The 17,912-nt window shown below is 44.6% G+C and overlaps 2 protein-coding genes across 10 annotated transcripts in view; both read right to left on the bottom strand.

Annotated features, from left to right (window-relative positions):
• Nucleotides 1–3,002, bottom strand: part of cep170ba (centrosomal protein 170Ba) — a 66,503-nt gene extending 63,501 nt beyond the window's left edge. For 7 of the 8 annotated variants that reach the window (XR_014570837.1, XM_083791828.1, XM_083791825.1 and 4 more), the window contains exon 1: nt 2,831–3,002. Coding sequence is in view for 6 of the 8 variants with exons in the window: in XM_083791828.1 (XP_083647954.1) it covers nt 2,831–2,974 (144 nt within the window). In the remaining 2 variants the exon portion in view is untranslated. The remainder of the gene's footprint in view (nt 1–2,830) is intronic. The other variant, XM_083791826.1, reaches the window with a different exon arrangement.
• A 3,339-nt stretch (nt 3,003–6,341) lies between these two features.
• Nucleotides 6,342–17,912, bottom strand: part of akt1 (v-akt murine thymoma viral oncogene homolog 1) — a 48,195-nt gene continuing 36,624 nt past the window's right edge. For both annotated transcript variants that reach the window (XM_083791147.1, XM_083791148.1), the window contains exons 11-14: nt 11,808–12,022; nt 10,630–10,717; nt 9,810–9,912; nt 6,342–8,889 (exon numbers count right to left, since the gene is read on the bottom strand). In XM_083791147.1, coding sequence (XP_083647273.1) covers nt 8,810–8,889; nt 9,810–9,912; nt 10,630–10,717; nt 11,808–12,022 — 486 coding nt within the window. In that variant the 3' untranslated portion in view covers nt 6,342–8,809. The remainder of the gene's footprint in view (nt 8,890–9,809; nt 9,913–10,629; nt 10,718–11,807; nt 12,023–17,912) is intronic.

Here is a 17,912-nt window from a genome sequence, read left to right as displayed (position 1 = left end):
TAGTCTGATCTGCTGTTTTAGCCATTTCTGAAAACTTTCGTCTTTGCCCTATAATGACATGCACAAAATAGGGATGCCAGTTTGAAAGTGAGTTAGACTCACATCTAATGCACAACAGTCACTGATTATACAGAAAGAAGTGGACATGGGTGTTGTTGAATAACCAGTTGTGATGCTCTTGACCAGAGATATATACATTTGCAGATAGCTCCTACAGTACGTGTCCTACTTCCGTGTTGAAGTGTTCACAGCCACCTACTAACTGAGGAGCCCAAGGACACCGCTAACTGTTATGTATAATTGTGGGGCCTACTAACTGGGGGGCCCAAGGACACCACTAACTGTTATGTATAGGGGGCTCAGGGGTCTGCAGAGACGAAGAGTTCTTATAATTGTCACAGGGGCCCGCCCACACCCCCCCGCCGCAGCGGGGAAATCTCTTCTTGGCTGGTGGTGGTTACATTGCATACAAGTACCGTACTGTAGTGTATGCAGCTTCTATACCCTACCTGGCAGGTTAAAACAAAAGCCACCAGATTAGTATTTGAATGTCTGAACTGTGAGAACGTAAACGTGGACAGGCAACGTCCACCCCCCACAGTTAGGAGTCAGGACAAAAGAGGTGTTACAAATTCTTCATGGGGCCTCAAGCCCCGCAGCCCCCACAGAGATGACGTCACTGGGGGCCTGCGTTGCATGCAGTCGGCAGAGATATTCTGCATCAAATAAATGAGTAACGGAGGCCCCCATGGAGTGATTACTTCCTCTTCCCTGTCTGAATGAAATAAGTACAACGTCACTACTGTATGACCAAACTCATTTGCTAAATTAATATTACACTAAGGACTATAAACCTATGGTTTATAGGGCGGTCACAAACGCAGCACAAGCCGCTAATGGGGACAGACAGCTTTCAGATGCTGTGTGCATCTAAATATTGCTTTGCTCAGGATCTCCTTGTTGGTCAGTAGGAATACACTGAGGGAATAGCTGGAGCACTCATTCAACCAATCTTAAAAATTGGGTTAAGTTTGTTCTACTTCTATGCAACCAAAATGTGGAATGCCCCATCAACAGCCTTCAAGAAGTGTGACTCCTTATCCTTCTTCAAAACCGCCATAAAAGTGCACCTGCAATATATAACTGGTGATAGAAAAGTCTTCTAAGTTTAACACCAGAAATACCCCCCCACATTTTCCTGCTAGTGTTAATGATGTCTTGTATATTAGTGTATGTCTTTAAAAGTATTGATGAATTGAATACACAAGACCGAAATGGGAACAAGCCCTTAGGGATTTTTGTGTTATCCTTTTGGCATCATTGTATAATCGTACCACTGTACTATTTGCAAACTGTTAAAGTATTTAATCAATCAATCAAGCAAGAGCGACGTCGCTACGTCACTACGTGGCGGCCATCTTACTTCGGTGCAGCATAACATTTTGTCTATGGGGCATGTACTTTTTAAATAACCATAACGTGCTCAATTTTCAACTGATATATAAAAATATAATTAGTTATTTTCATTGTTTTGAACAAGATTGTGTAGGTGTTGTGTATTGTTTGTTCCAAGAGAAAGTGATATGGCCTGATTTGGCTGAGAATTAACCACTTACTTATTTAGTTACCTGTGATAATCTGTTCATTATATGTTCTCTTCACATTTTGTGAATGAAGACTCATTTTGTTAACTTCATCATCACCAGTAAGACGCCTGGGGGGGCGAGAAGCACGAGGTGGCGTGCACACATCCTCCTGGGTGAAGCACGAGGTGGCGTGCACACATCCTCCTGGGTGAAGCACGAGGTGGCGTGCACACATCCTCCTGGGTGAAGCACGAGGTGGCATCTGGCGTGCACACATCCTCCTGGGTGAAAGCAAAACTGCTGGGCGAGCGCTGGCGCTTTGGAATGGGGGGTCAGATCAACATATACACCTGGGTGAAAGCAGACTGCTGGGCGAGCACTGGCGCTTTGGCATGGGGGGTCAGATAAACATATGGAATGAATTATGTACTGGCCATATATGGACTATGGAGCATGTCTTGAGTGTACACTGTACAGGGTTTGATGAGGTCAGATCAACATATGGAATGTCAGAACCGGTAAGGTCCATATATGGAGATCTAAGGGTGACGGGAAGGGGGGCAGTGTCGAGTGTACAGGGTTTGATGAGGGCCCAGGTAGGGCCGGGCCTTAATTTTCGGGCCTGCTGAGAACTCTTTTCGCCGGCTGCCGGGCGTGGCTGCACTAATAACTTTGGGGCAGGAGTCTAGAGTTTAAATGGACAGCAGGACAGTATCAGTCAAAAGGGAGACATCTGGGGAAGGATCAACATGGAATGGAATGTCAGAGCAGGTCAGCTCCTTATATGGATAAGGGTTTGGGGTGAGATGTGGAGTTGCTGGCCAATATTGATGACATCAGGGATCTCAATATATGGGCTCAATATTGATGACATCATCATGAGGAGGCATGCGGTCGCAATAATCACAATGCTTTTATTCATTGAGGTCTGGCCTTGGAAATGTGGCTTTCCTTTATGTAACAGTAACAGTATCCTCAACTTTTGTTGTTCCTTTTTTTAAATAAAACTTAGTTGAGAGAACCTGGGGGGGGGGGGGGAAGAAGCTCAGCTACTTATTTCTACATTTCTCCAGGGGTAGAAATGTAGCTTGATCAAGCTACTGCCATGGTAAGCTTACTGAGCTACTTGTAGCTGTGCAAGCTACGCTTTCGAAGTAGCTTACCCAACACTGCTGATAGATCGAAAAAGGCTCGTATTTTTTTTATCCTGCTTTTTCGCCCCACTATAAGGACATCAAACTTACCTTTAAAGCAAGCTCGAGCGCTTTCTTCTTCTTCACGGAAGCCAGGGTTTTAATGATGGGATTCGTCAATGCCTCTCCAACAAAAGGAACACTAAAAACCGGGACAGGTAAAAAAAAGGGGGAAAAAAAGACGTCTTGTTTCATGAAGGAATGACAACCGAAGCAGCGCTAGACAGTCCAGACAGTCCAGTATCAACACCTCCTCAAGTCCTCCCGCTCAGCTGCTCTGCGGTGACGTAGCTCCCATGCAGACGAGCCGTTCCCATCGAGTGCATTTCGGGTGCGTTCGATTCATCATGGCCCGCTGTTGTTTTTTTGTGTTTTACGTAAGATTTACAAGAGCTGGGCGGCGAAAGACACTAATCAAACAGACACACGCCTTTAAAATGAAATAATGTTGCGGGGCAGATCAAACGATGCAACACTTTGATAGTTTGCTAAACATTATTCGCATTTTTTTTTACAGCTGTGTCTACTTTTGTATTATTATTATTATTATTATTATTATTATTATTATTATTATTATTATTATTATTATATTTTTTTACTAATCTTAGTTAAATGTATTTAGAGCTGATATAGGGAGTGATGTTTTAAATTAAGCACTTGGGTGAAGTGTGTAAGCTAATTTTGTATTTTCAGTTGACCATTATTTCACCATATTTATTACGCAATTTGATGTGATATTTCTGCAGATTCCCGTTGGTGCTGCTGTGTGATTTAATAATCAAACTTAACAGCCTAAGGACAGCAAGGCAGAAATGCTCCCACGGAATTCACATACTCTCCGCTAGATGTCACCCAATGCCCATGTTACTGACTAGAAGCAAAATTATAATTGTAGCCTAATTATGATAGGCCTATTAAAACACAGATAGTTGTCCCAATCTGTTTGTATCCTCAGGTCAATTTAAAACTTGAATACTTATATACTATTATCCCCAAACTAAACAGTCCAATTGTTGTTAGGGAGTGAGTGACTTGTGGACAAGTTGAACCTGTTATCCACAGAAACTCCCTGTCACACATGAAGAAATCTACCCCTTCAGCCAGATGTTGAGATGACCACCAATTCTCTTTGCCTACTGTATTCTATGCCTACTTTTCACCAGTTGCGAGGGGATGCCGATTATTAATAGCCAGGCTATTTAAGAGTCGGGGGGATTCACTATAGTTAACCTCAATTAATTGAAGGACTAAAACTTCTCCCATTTATTTTCAAGCTATCTTCATGTATCTATCTTCATGTAGCTATCTTCATCCTCACTTAATGCTCAATACATAAAATGGTTGCTCTGTCTACTCTACTCACTCTGTGTCTCAGAAGAGGGACAGTGTTTGTGGACAGTTCACTACCAGTTCATCATTGGTATAGGCTACATTTGGAATACATTCCAAATGTATTTAATTTAATTATTATTACGACCGTAGGTCGCAGATTACTATGAAAACCTGCAAAACCTGTCCGTCTGTCAGTGGATCCGTCACACCTCCATATATGGTTGTCAGTCCGTCACACCTTGTGACACGCTCCATATATGGTTGTCTCCATATATGAAGATCACGACACTGACCTCATCAAACCCTGGATAACCATACATGGAGAAGACTATCATGCACCTAGATCTGCATATATGGAGCCGGCCAACAACTCAAACCTCAAGCCCTCCTATATATGGAGCTGACCTGTTCTGACATTCCATATGTTGTCCCCACCCCATTTTAAAACTTTAGTTTCTAGTTACAGTACTTTGTAGTTTTGGATTAGGCTATAATTACAAATCATACATTAAACACTTCAGCACTATATACTTTGGCTATTTTCAAAGGATTTCTACACATTTGAAAACTTGTTCAATGGGACCTTCTGCATAATGATGAGTACTTTTACTTTTAGTACTTTAAGTATACCTTTGTACTGAGATAAAGAGAGGTCCCACAGAGATAAACATCATGTCACATAGTCTGTGGCCTATAATTCATATCAAACTGGGGGTCCTTGAAATGAAAAGGGTTGAGAATCACTGCTCCACTCACTCTAGATGATGAAGCGAGCGACAAACTCCCCACACAGCACAGCACAGCATCACCAAGGGACCACGGCAGAGGGTCCCATGAGAGAGCAGTGCATTGTGGGCCGTGCGTCTGCGCGGCCAGGTGAGGAGTGGTTGTTATCAGGTGAGTGTCACACTGGGCCAAGCCACGGGCCTGCTGCGAGGCCCAGTGGCACTGCTGACTGCGAGCTGGCCACAGACAGACTGTGAGCCCTGGCTGTCAACATCTGCTCCAGAGACGGCGCCATCTGCCCTGGGCCCAGGGGAACATCCCCTCCATCTCACACCAGCTGCAGAGCCACGCAGGCACACCAACCTGAGCAACCCTGCATGGTGCAGGGCAGCGGCAACACACAGTCCACGTAAAGTCCTGCATCATTTATATTTACAATTTAGGCGTTTGGCAAGCGAGCAACTTAGAATTAGCAGTGGTGGGAAGTAACTAGGCTATATAGTACATTTACTGGACTTAAAGGACTGGACTTGAGTAGAATTCTGAGATATAGACTATTGAGCATTTCACTGAAAAAATAAAAAATAAAACGCACTACAGCACAGAGGAAAATATTGTAATTTTTATTACAATACAATTATTTGAGTGTTAGGCTACTAGTTACTTTGTATAGTATTTTATTTATACAAAAGTAACAAAACAATTACAATCAGTCCAACTTTATCAGCTGTAACCTTAAAGGGGTGGACATATTTCTGCATTACTAATTACAATCCAATAATATGATGGTGAAGTAGGCCATTCTGCATGAGTACCTTTACATTTGGTAGCCTACTGTTGTATTGTAAGTATATTTTTTATATTAATAACCCCACCTTGCCTCCATGGTTGCCACCATTGGAGTGTGAATGTGGGAAGTGAGGATGCTGGCGTTGACTGTTGGCCACTTCACCTCCCAATGTATGAATGGACCATTGTAAAGCGCTTTGAGTAAGCACATAGTGCATAGAAAAGCGCTATAATTATAATAATTATTATTAATACTTTTGTACTTTAACTAAAGTAACGTTTTGAATATAAGACTGCACTGTGCCACCTTGTATGAATATAAGATATCATGATAAAAGGTGCCCCTAACTTCACACAAGTGTGATTTTTAGATTTTGTGAAGGTCTCGGATTGACCATCCCTCCATATTTTTGTCATCATCACTATGACCTCATCAACATGACTTCAGACATCCACCGGAAAGCCATCATTAGACCAGGTCTTGTTTTAATTCAGGTCTTTAAACCAGCAGTTCACAAACATTTTAGTTTGGTGTGCATTAGGCCACAGACGCTATTAAATCTGAGCGTGTACAATGTATTCCATTCCATTCCATTCTCCATTTGTACACAATGGAATCGTGGTTCCTAACTATCGACAATTTAGCCGGGGCCTCCCCTGAAATCCCCCCGGACCCCTTTAAACATCACACATGACAAAACATGAGCCACCTAAGTTATCGTTAAGACCTTTTATTTCATCAATTTGAAAGGAAACAGTAAAAACAGTGTACAAAGTTTATATTATTTGTTTACTAAAGCTGGTGTCCTCTGTCTCAGGAATATGGTAGAAGCAGGTACAAAAAAAGATGAAATAAAAAATAAAAGTATAAAATGCATTTCCCTATTTTCAAAGGGTGACAGCAAAGGGTGAGTGTGCATAGGATTAAGTAACAATCAGATTCAAAAATTTAACAAAAAAAGTTTGTTTGCGAACTATTGAAGTGAAAACAATACAGTAAAAACCATTACATTCAATAACGTATGATGCACTTATGAGTAATGATTATCGGTCCTCTTGAAAACAACGACACTGAAGTGTTCTGGATACTTTGAAATGTCATGGTACATTTTTAACAAATTTTAAACTTAGTTTAAGGGCACATTTTGCCGTATTTCTAGTCACAATTCAATTCACATCCAAAAAGAAACAACTTTTAGTCTTTACTCTTTACCATGCGTAAAGTCCAAGTAAAAGTCCAAATACAATCATTTTTTGGGGGCAACAAAGTGCATATCATTGGCACGGTCCAACTCATTTTAGTCTATGTTGGTTTCATATAAATAACTCCAAACCTTATGAAGTGATGGAAGCCCACCCTCCCCCATAGCAGATCAAAGACTCTGCATGATACAGTATGTTCCCCTGAAACTCCGGTTACTTGCAGAGAATTCCTAAAGAAGCATAAAATGATAAACTGACCTCACTGAGGCTGCAGGCAGGCAGAGCACTGGGAGGAACCCCTCCCCCCAATACCGTACACTTCAAGAACAGTGGTTCTCAAATCTTTTTCATGTCAAGGACCCCCAAATTGATATGTATTTGGCCACAGACCCCCGTCTGAAAAGATTTTGTGCCGACGACCCCCATAAAAGACATTTAACGTTTTTAATTATATTTTCAATTAGCTGATCTACCCAGAATGGCTATTTTCAAATAGTCGATGCAAATAGTGTTAAAGTGATTAAAACATATATATTATAATATATTGACAAATTTAGCTGGGGACGCCCTGGAGCACTTTGAGAACCACTGTTCTAGGAAGACAAAAACAACGTCCCAGCGGAGAGAGAGAAAGAGAGATAGAAGATGCTCCGATTGGACAAAGCACATAATTGGTACCGAACTACCTCAGAGAAACACACAAGCAAACCCTGCATCATGTTAATTAACCACTTGAGCCCAATTTCAAAAATTGCAAAAACAGCCGATCTACGAACTATGCGTTGTGACCTTGTAAATCGTCTATTTTTGAAAATCTTTTAAGTTTTTGCCTATCATGACATGCCCAAAATAGGGACACCAGGTTGAAAAGTGGTTTAAGAGTATAACAATGGACCCATATAAGGGTCACTCTTCACACTCAAGAGTTAAATTAACGGCAAGGATTCTGCTGTGCCAGGAGGTGCTAACACAGCATTCAGTCAGGAAGGCATCTTGTACTAAGCACTTACTTCAGAGATGCTGGGAAAAACGTTTTTTTTTTTAAATGGGTGTCTGGAGGAAACCAGAAACGGGTCTCTTGATGAATACAAACATGGAGAACAACAGGTGTGCAAACAGCTTTCATACCATTTTCATAACGATATTACTCGGATTCTGCATTCATCATATCGGACTGTATTCCATGACTATGTCACACAATGACATCATTGATATCTGTTGGTGTCTTGTTTGGTAACGTACTCAAATTGGGTAGGAAATAGTTAATAAATATCCCTTCTACAAGTTGACATTTCAGTTTCAGGGAGAATCACCTTCTACAACAAGTCACTATGCAGATATTTATTTGATATGGTACATTCATTTTAGTTTGAAGCCCAACATGTTTTGAAGACAAGCTCACGAGGGTAAAACGAGCCGCTTTAGTGACGGTAACATGATTTTTGAACACAACGTATAAACATTGGTCACATCTATGCTGTTGGTCCACTGTATGCCATGTTGTCCACTTTAAATGGTCAATTCTTTATCAACTTTTATATAATTTTATTTCTTTACAAGATGTCCCTTCTGCAAATTCACAGCAATGGTCTAATTTGTGAAGAATACCGCTTCCCTATTCAGCGTGGCGTGCGACGAACGCCATGTTCTGTAGACAGCGTCAACAAGCAGGAAACGCTGGGTAGTGTTGATCTGTTCCAAAGGCCACACAAAACGGCCACAGTTTTCTTTGTTTGTCTAGTATTTCCTCCTTCCTGTAAAACCGAACTGGCAGATGTAATAGAATATCCACCAAAGGTATTTGTAGACAATGTGGGGAGGAGAGGGCCGTGGCCCCAGTCTTTCAGCGTTCAGTCGGGGTGGGTGTGGGGAGGAGAGGGCCGTGGCCCCAGTCTTTCAGCGTTCAGTCGGGGTGGGTGTGGGGAGGTGAAAGGGAGATGAGATCGGAGGAATGTATGTACTGTATGTATGGATGCTTGTTCAGGCTGTCCCACTGGCCGAGTAAGAGAACTGCGGGAAATGTGGCCTCCTCTCGCTATCGTAAGGCTCCATGCTGTCATCTAGGAGGGAGAGAGAGAGAGGGTTTAAGTTGGATATCACAGTATGAGAAGAATGTACAAATTCAATGGATCCTTCTGCTCTGTGGGAGTAGCTCAGTATTATTGCATTTATTAATAACAATTAACAGTTGTGATATTTATCTTTTCAACATTGTGATCAGGAAGATGATAACGCTGACTAGCATGCTTATGGAGAGAGAGGAGAGAGAGAGAGAGAGAGAGAGAGAGAGAGAGAGAGAGAGAGAGAGAGAGAGAGAGAGAGATATATGAGGGAAACTTGGGAAGTTGGGTAAAACTCTTTTATGTCTCTGGATCTCCAGAAGAGGGCAGAGTGCTCTCAGGAGAGTCAGGAATACCTGTGGAATAGTTTGTAAAATCATTGTCACTCATAGTCACACCCCCACTCCACCACAAATACACTCCAGCACGACTCTGATTCCAATCACACCACACAAGATGTGCTGGGACATCAAATCAGCAATGATTTGAATTCAAGATTTAAGTGTGTGGGGAGTTCTCTCATGAGCCGACCGGCAACAAAGCTTTAATTGGAAATTAAACTGAAATGGAACAGTGACAACATTCTTGGGGTCTTCACATGAAAACTAACTTGGCAACACTTCTAAAATACACCTGGCTTTATTATTAGCGGCTGGAAGTAATCAAATTCCTTAATATCATTCTTATTATATTCTCAGAGGGTAGGGGGTTATGTCGTGTCAGAAGGCAATAACAATTAATCTACTCTCGGAAGTGGGAAGCTTCACTACAATAAAAACAGCAGCTTAAAACGAGAAGACAACCTAACAGCACTCAATGAAAGTAAAGTAAGTAAAAGTGTGCACGTGTGTGTGTGTGTGTGTGTGTGTGTTCGTGTGTCTGCGTGTGCGTGTGCACTCGCGTACGTGTGTATCCCTTACCTTGTCCGGGTGGTGTTATAGTGATGGTCTGTCCTGTGAACTCTTCATCAAAATACCGCGTGTCGGTCTCTGAGGTAACCTGGGGCTTGAAGGGTGGGACCAACTGTTGGTGCAGAGGGGACACATGAGGACATTAGCACATCAGTGCCGTCAATCACTCTGGCAACAGTTGTGGGCCTGGTGACATCTACAAGGTCTCATGGGCGGGTCACATGCTCAGATGTTTGGGCTCGCTGTCCGCTCCCTTAAAGCCTGATTTATGGTTTGTCGCGAGGCGGAGTCGCGTGTTGAGGGGAAAAACACAGCCGATTCGTTGACACGTCGTGAGCTTGCAGATCGGCCATTTCTGACACGACACATATGTCGTATGACGATGAGGGGAAGTTATACTCTTTTGATGCCACCATTAACATTAATGAATGCACGGCAAAGGCCGTGAAGAAGACAACGTGATTGATTTGCCCCCGTGAACCGGAAGTAGTAATCGGCCATTTTCGTGGCACTGTGCAGGGTCCCCTCCGCTAGTGTCAGAAGCGCTAATATACCAAACGCGAGGTCGCTGGGAGTTTTTATTGAGCTCCTAACATCGTCCCTCAACCGAATCTGAGCCTAAAACGCAGCTAAAGATCGCTCACGGAGCGGATTCATTTCAATGACGTCACACAGCGGAAGCAGGCATGCATAGCGACGGGGAAGCTAAAATACGGTAAATATAGTATTAATTCTGTATGAATAGAAAGCAAAGAATGAGTTTAGTACCTAATGCAGAGAATCTCGTCATTTGGCATAGATTTGAGTAAAACAAAATGCAGCAACACACCTTCTTCTCGTAAACGTCTTGCCATTCAATCCCTGCAAAGAACCTATGCTGCATGATCTCCTTGGCGTCGTCCGGCCCTCCTCCTAACCTGGAAGACAAACACAGCACCAGAAATTAGTTGAGGCACTTGCATTTGTACAACCACAACATATACAATTGTACTTTTATGAATAAAACATTATTTTAACCAATCTGTATGGCAGAATATGTCAATACAAAGTGAATGTGCAGTCAGTGGTTGGAGGTGGAGGTGGTGGTCTCCCTAGTGTCAGCCTGTCGGGTAGGACACAAAGTTTATTTGAAGCAGACGACTTCTAGTTCATTCATACTTAATTGCAATTACCTCTCTACCGTAGGTAGAGAGACAATAGATATAAAAAGATTCTCAAACAATATCACAAGATGTTTAAACAATGTCTTATTTGTATAAAATATCACAACTGAATCACAACTGTGCTGGTATAGAGTACAGTGTAACAGTACAACCTTGAATGTGATAGTTTTTTGTTTGTTTTTTTACCACAGGTCAACTATAATCTTACTTTAATCAAGTCATGGGAGACAACAGCTTGTGATTTTGTTTATTTGGCTCCGTCAACAAATATAGCTCCTTCAGAACTCCATCAACACAGATGCTGCTTAGCAACATACCAAATAGGCTGAGTAGTTAAATAACAGGCTAATGGAGAGATTAGACATTACGGACAGCGACATCGAGACGCGTTGCTACAGGCGCGTTTGGCTGCTAGCACTGCCGCTGTACTTGTCAATCTTGTTTAAAAGCACTGTGACTCCCTGCCGTGTGCCAAAAAGACGAGATTATTTCAACGTCTAAAAACATCTAGAAAGAGGCGAGCCAGTTAGGACGCAGAATGCCTTCTTCAGCATGTGCCCGGTTAAATTCCCACCCGGCGGAGTGTTCGCGGTTTGACATCCCCCTGTTCTCTGTCTGCCTTTGCTGTCTCTCTTCTCACTGTGGTGTTAACCCAACGCATTGTGAGCTGGTAATAATGGCTGATATACTGTATCAGTTGAGCTCGAGTGTCCACCACAGTAAATGGCACTCACGTAATGCCTCTTTACTTGTCCTACATCAAATTACTCGACCGGAACCAACTGTTGTACTGTATAATTAATAGTGTTAATCAAAGGATGCGTCGTCCTCCTCCTGACCTCACCTCTGCTTGGGGTCTTTTTTGAGCAAGCCGGAGAGCAGAGAGCGTCCTTCGGGGCCCAGCGTCCTCGGGAAGCGGATGTCCTCCATCAGGATGAGCTCAAACAGCTTCTCGTGGTCCGAGTTGTAGAAGGGAAGTCTGCCGCACATCATCTCGTACATGACCACCCCCAGGCCCCACCAGTCCACAGCGCGGCCGTAGTCGTTGTCTTCTAGCACCTGGGAAGACATTCAAAGAACATTTCGTAAATGCTTTTTTTCCCCTGCCCCAAATACCTGTAAAGAGACTGGAAAGAAGGCGTTGATGTATTCTACACCTTCTGCCTGGAATAGGATGCAGAATGACCTAAACTTAATGAATGGTTCTCATTAAATGTTTTAACGACTAAAGTCCTATATACTTTGATGATGAATATATAGGGACATAGGAGACGCTTAAGATCTACAAGCTGAGAAACTTGTAGATCTGCTTTTTGAAAATATGAAACGGTTTGACAATAATGAATAGGGATCTCACATTGAAAGTGATTAAAATCCCTAGTGAATGAACTGGGAGGCAAAATTGCTAAGATGTCTCCCTTGAACAAGAGATTATTGACCACTTGAACCCCAGCATCCATACATATTCTGGGGAGGAACATTAGCCAAAAACACATTGTGAGCTTTTCGGCTTTTGGTGTAGACGGAAAAACGAGTGCACCAAGTACAGTGGAAACTCAGGTCTATTTTATAGTGGACTGGAGGGTTTAAGTGGTTAATCTTAATAAGACTTTGCTGTATGAGCGGAGTCGCTGTGATGCTTGTTAACCATTTTAACATACAACCATTGTTCATGGTTATTTGGTGCTTGGATCACTGGACTGTCACTGATGTCAATTAAAACAGTTTAGCTGCATAGCCCGTTTTACACGCTATTTAATCCATGTTTCTCCCCTGCGGAATACGCTATACCCGCTATTTGTTTTGTGTTTAATTCGCCGTTTTGTAATAATTTTAAATAAATAGTGGATTTGTCGCGGACCTGGTGACGAGGCCGTCGCGTTATGATGACGAAACCGGAAATCGACCCGTGCTCTGGGCTGCAAGGGCTTCTGGGAAAATGAATTCAATGCAAGTGAATGGTAGTTTCAACTGGACTAAAGCAGCTCTCACAGCCTGTTGTTCCGGGTCGCGGCGGTCGCATATTTGTCTCTTTGACAACAAGCCATGGAACTATTTCAGGCGGATTTTAATGGATCAAAGGCGCAAATACTTCGGCGTATGTTCCAAAGTAATTAAACAATCCTGGCAGCCTCGGTACATTGGAGATATTAATTTAAAGCCCTGAAAGTGTTGATGTGACAAAACACATTACATCACATCACAGGTTTAGAAACGGCGCAAGTTTCCGCAAGGAACGTTTCTTATCCTTACCACACCATTAATCCAAAACGTGTAGGGCCCATGTAGGTTTACACTAATTCAACCTTAGCATCGGCCCAGAAAATCCAACTCGCCATTTGAACTGAGCCTTTACGTCCCGTATTTTGTCAGTCGCTTCCATGTTTATCAAGGAAGTGTGCATGTGCGCGTGCATGTCGAGTGAACTGAAGTCAGTTGGAAATTTTCGACCAGGGGAGGCGCCGGGGAGGCGCTAAAGCTTTTCAACTTCCTTGATAAACATGGAAGCGACTGACAAAATACGGGACGTAAAGGCTCAGTTCAAATGGCGAGTTGGATTTTCTGGGCCGATGCTAAGGTTGAATTAGTGTAAACCTACATGGGCCCTACACGTTTTGGATTAATGGTGTGGTAAGGATAAGAAACGTTCCTTGCGGAAACTTGCGCCGTTTCTGAAACGTGGTGGGAGGGGCCCAGTGTGTGACCTCATCTCGGAGCTACAGAATGAGCGTAGGGAGAGGGCACATATGGGGCTATGGGTTCTTGTGTCTAATTTTACATAACAAACGACGACGACAACACCAACAACGTGACAAGATATTGCGTGTATAGGACTATAAGGACTGATAATGGGTTGTTAATGACCGAACACAGATGTGCACACGGTAGCTTCATCGTAGCGTACGCTGCTCGCCTGTTAGCCGTATACTGTCTGCACGAGTTGTCTGTGTGCTCGGACAATCGGACATCAGAAGGCTGTGAAGACGGCAGCTCTGTATGCTGTACATATACAAAGCCTAGAGGCCGCTGAACCGCAGACCCCCCTCCCAATTCACTAGCCCTCCCTCCTGGTCTGGGCTTTCCAGGCAGCCCCAGCCAACACTGACTCACATCTCACATTAGGAGCACGGATAAAGTTTCCCCTGGAGCCCTGCATATTTAATCACCAGAGGTCCATGGTACGTACTTATGTACGTACACACACTCGCACACGCGCCTAGACACGCACGCGCATCCAAGCACACACGATTTAATCAACAAGCGACAGAGCTGGGGTGTGTGTGTGTGTGTGTGTGTGTGTGGGGGGGGGGGGGGGGGGTCTGTCCCGGTAAGCATACATAAGTGTCTGGGGCGACGATAGCAATACGATCCCCGCCAACGTGCGGGGGAAAAATGTTTCATCTTATTCTCCAAAAATTACTTTTTCCTTGACGGTTCTTAATGAGCGCAACTGCTCCAGCTCTGTGCTCTGTGAACAGAACAACCTGTTGCATGACTAATGCACTGCTGAGTGGAGTTGTTCCAAGGTCCCCGGGGACATGTACTGGATTCTACCTCGCCAGGCAGCCGGATGTTGAAGGTGAAATCTAGACAAGGAGAACAGTCTGTTCTTTTAAAACCTCCAGCAAGGTGATTCAGACCCCAAGAATAGAATCATAAGGTAAAAAAGACGGATTAAATGAATTAAATATGGACGCGCCGCGGCGCGCTGCCTGGCCCGCTGCCTGGCCCGCTGCCTGGCCCGCCAGTGACGGCCCTGGAAACAGATGGACTGACGTGTCCGTAAAAGGAACCAAAACTGCTGTGTGCGTGTTTGTGTGCGTGCGGACAGCCGCGGCCGTGTCTTTGGGCACGCTGGCTGGCGCTGCGGTGAGTGGCGAGCGTCGAGGAGGTGGCGGAGGAGGAGGTCTGAGAGGACGAAGGGGGGGGGGGGGGGGGGGGGGGGGAGTAACGTGAAGCCGGCCCGGTGCTAGGATTACTGGGCCGTCTCTATTTCCAGCGCTGCTGTCGTGTGATTCACACCGTGCGACAGCTGGGCCTGCAGCTGCCCCATATATGTAGAAGAGCTCCACAGCTGTGAAGCTGCCAGGAGCACAGGAGCCAAGCTCATCCCTCATACACGTAACCAGGACTGCCTGCCTGCGCGGGCCCCCAGCCCCAACCCAACTCCGTTCCACTGCCCCCAAAGGAGCAGAGATGGGAGGGGAGAGGAGAGGAGAGGAGAGGAGAGGAGAGGAGAGGAGAGGAGAGGAGAGGAGAGGAGAGGAGAGGAGAGGAGAGGAGAGGAGAGGAGAGGAGAGGGGGAGACAAACACTTGCTGTTGCTCCAGTGCTCTAGTTGATACGCCTGCACTCCCAACTTCTTCCTCCCTGTTAGAACTAGGAAAGCATATGCAATACTTGTAGGAACTTGGAAGTGTCTTGAATACAAATGAATATGGATGCTTATTCAAGAAATAGCTGCGAACCAAGTTAACCGCTTGAAACTTAGCATCTCTATACCAGGTGGAACATTTGCAGACAATGGCAGAAGTATATTTGTAAGTAAAGTAGTTAGTTACGGTATGTGTGGCTAGACGTTTGTGACGTTCAAACAATTTTTCTTCTTGTATGTAGATATCTGACTATACTCACTACAGTCACCTGTGTTCTTATTTGGAACACAACTATTGCTTCAATTAACCGTTTTTATTGCAATCAAGGAGCTTCTTAGTGATAATGTTATGGTTTGGAGTGTATACTTGGAAGGCGCTGTTTATGTACTCATCTCTTTTAACCACTTAAGCCCTAATGTATATACTTTATCAATATTAGTGAAAATAGCTGATCTGCTGAACTTCTATTTTTGTTATATTATGTGACAATCTTTTTGGGACATTTTCTCCCATATCCACATGTCCAAAATAGGGGCTCCGGCTGGAAAGTGGTTAAAAGTAAAACCCATAATAGTTCTGCAGCCAATGTTCCAACTATGTGGGCCAAACTCTGCTTCACCGCGCTCACTTAAAGCCGCCCTGGTCATTCGTGTCAGTTATTATCTAACAGTGTCTCAGTTAACACAAGTTTTTTTTTTCCTCATGCGTACTGAGAGTAAATTTAAATTAACACTCAGGGTGTTAGTTACTCTGTTCTTAATAAGACAAGGTGACAAAACGAGTCCCGCCTCACTGCCTCCGCTACAGACAAACCAGTTCAGTGCTGCTGCTGGGCAAGGGGGGTGGGGTGGGGGGGGGGGGGTACAACAAAGCCCCCCTCACCCCCCCTGTTTCTTTCTCTCCCTCCTGCCCTGGGTGGAATATTCCCAGACGTTACAGCATTCCTGTGCAGCACACACACAACAAGGTCATTGTTTACTGCAGAACAACCTGTAACACTGCCTGGCCCGGCGCTCCACGGCAGCGCTTGCCAGTGACCCTGGTTGCCATGGCAATGCCCCCTGATGTCTCCCTGCGCTCCCTCTCTCCGCTACCATCACAAGGCTCCATTACTGCGGGGACAAGTGAACTGTCAGGGGCAGGTGGAGTTTTGGAGGTTTCAAGAAAAAAGACAAAACGCTCAAAAAGCATAGATATATATAATTAGTTTTATAATTATCCACTTGAAGCCCTGTTTTATACTTTGGCTATTTTCTAAAACATTGTAAAAAAAATTACAACAATTAACGGGGATATAATATAATAAAAGGTTTTAACACACAGCATAAAGACATGCCCAAAATATGGTTGCCAGTGTTAAAAGTGGCTAAGACACAAGCGTCCAACGTTGTGTCTTTCGTGCCTGCTCAGGTGTGAGTGAGTCATTATGAAAGAAGAGCTCTTTTATTGGCTCAGATCTTTGGCGGCCCGGGTCAGGCAGAGAGGAACAGAATGAGCCTCTCTGACAGATGAATCAATGGGGCTCAGGGTCGTGTTGGGGGGGGGGGTCTGAAGGACTGAGGGAGTTGGCGTGCATCATCATCATCATCATCATGGCCCTTGCTCTGCCCCGGGTCAGGGATGGCATCTCGGGCAGCAGCAGCAGTGAGCCCCCCCAGGCTCCCCCGGTGCCATTACAACAGCTGTAGCCAATGTGGCACTTTTTCTCCAGGGGCGGAAGCTCGCGTTTCCTGACGCACTGCCAAGCCCTCACTAACCCCCCCCCCCCCACCACCACCACCACCACCACCTTCCCAACACACATACACACGCACACCCCCTTTGAGCAAATTCCGAATGGAGGCTAAAAACAACGATCCAAGCAACTGTGTCAACATGGTCACCCTTCTCCCCGGAAAACATTATTTTATGACGAGAAGGGGCTGTCGCACGCACACACACACACACACACACACACACACACACACACACACACACACACACACACACACACACACACACACACACACACACACACACACACACACACACACACACACACACACACACACACACACACACACACACACACACACACACACACACACACACACACACACACACACACAATACCATATCGTGTTGCACGGTCAACAACTCGCTTGTCATACCTGCACGCAATGGGGGAGTAGCCACGCCCCGGTACGCGGAGAGCCCTCCCTAAGCAGCGAATGTGTGTGAGCCCAGAGGCGAGCAGGACACCCTGCCCCGGCCTCAGAGCAGCACTCATTAACTCACAGTCCTCAGCTGAAGATTAGACAGGCATTCAGGAACAGCTGCCCATTCTTCCTACATACCTCGCGCCGCTGACCAAAGTCTGGCCACACGCTACATTTTTCACTTTCCGCATTCACGCCGTGCCACCCGCCATGGGTCCGCTTTCATGTTTTATGGGTGGCTAATTGATTTACGTTTCGTAATCCTTAACCACTTTGAGCGTGTCATTATGAGCACATTTCTTCAGCGAATTTCAAAATAAATGAAACTAGAAAAAGTGCCCCTCAGGGCACAGGTCTCCACCAGGGCAGGTCAGGT

Source organism: Protomyctophum parallelum (genome assembly GCF_964188405.1).
Source record: "Protomyctophum parallelum genome assembly, chromosome: 20".
NCBI classification, from domain to species: Eukaryota; Metazoa; Chordata; class Actinopteri; order Myctophiformes; family Myctophidae; genus Protomyctophum; species Protomyctophum parallelum.
The sequence above is the reverse complement of the archived record's forward strand: the minus strand, read 5'-3'. Positions and strand labels throughout refer to the sequence as shown.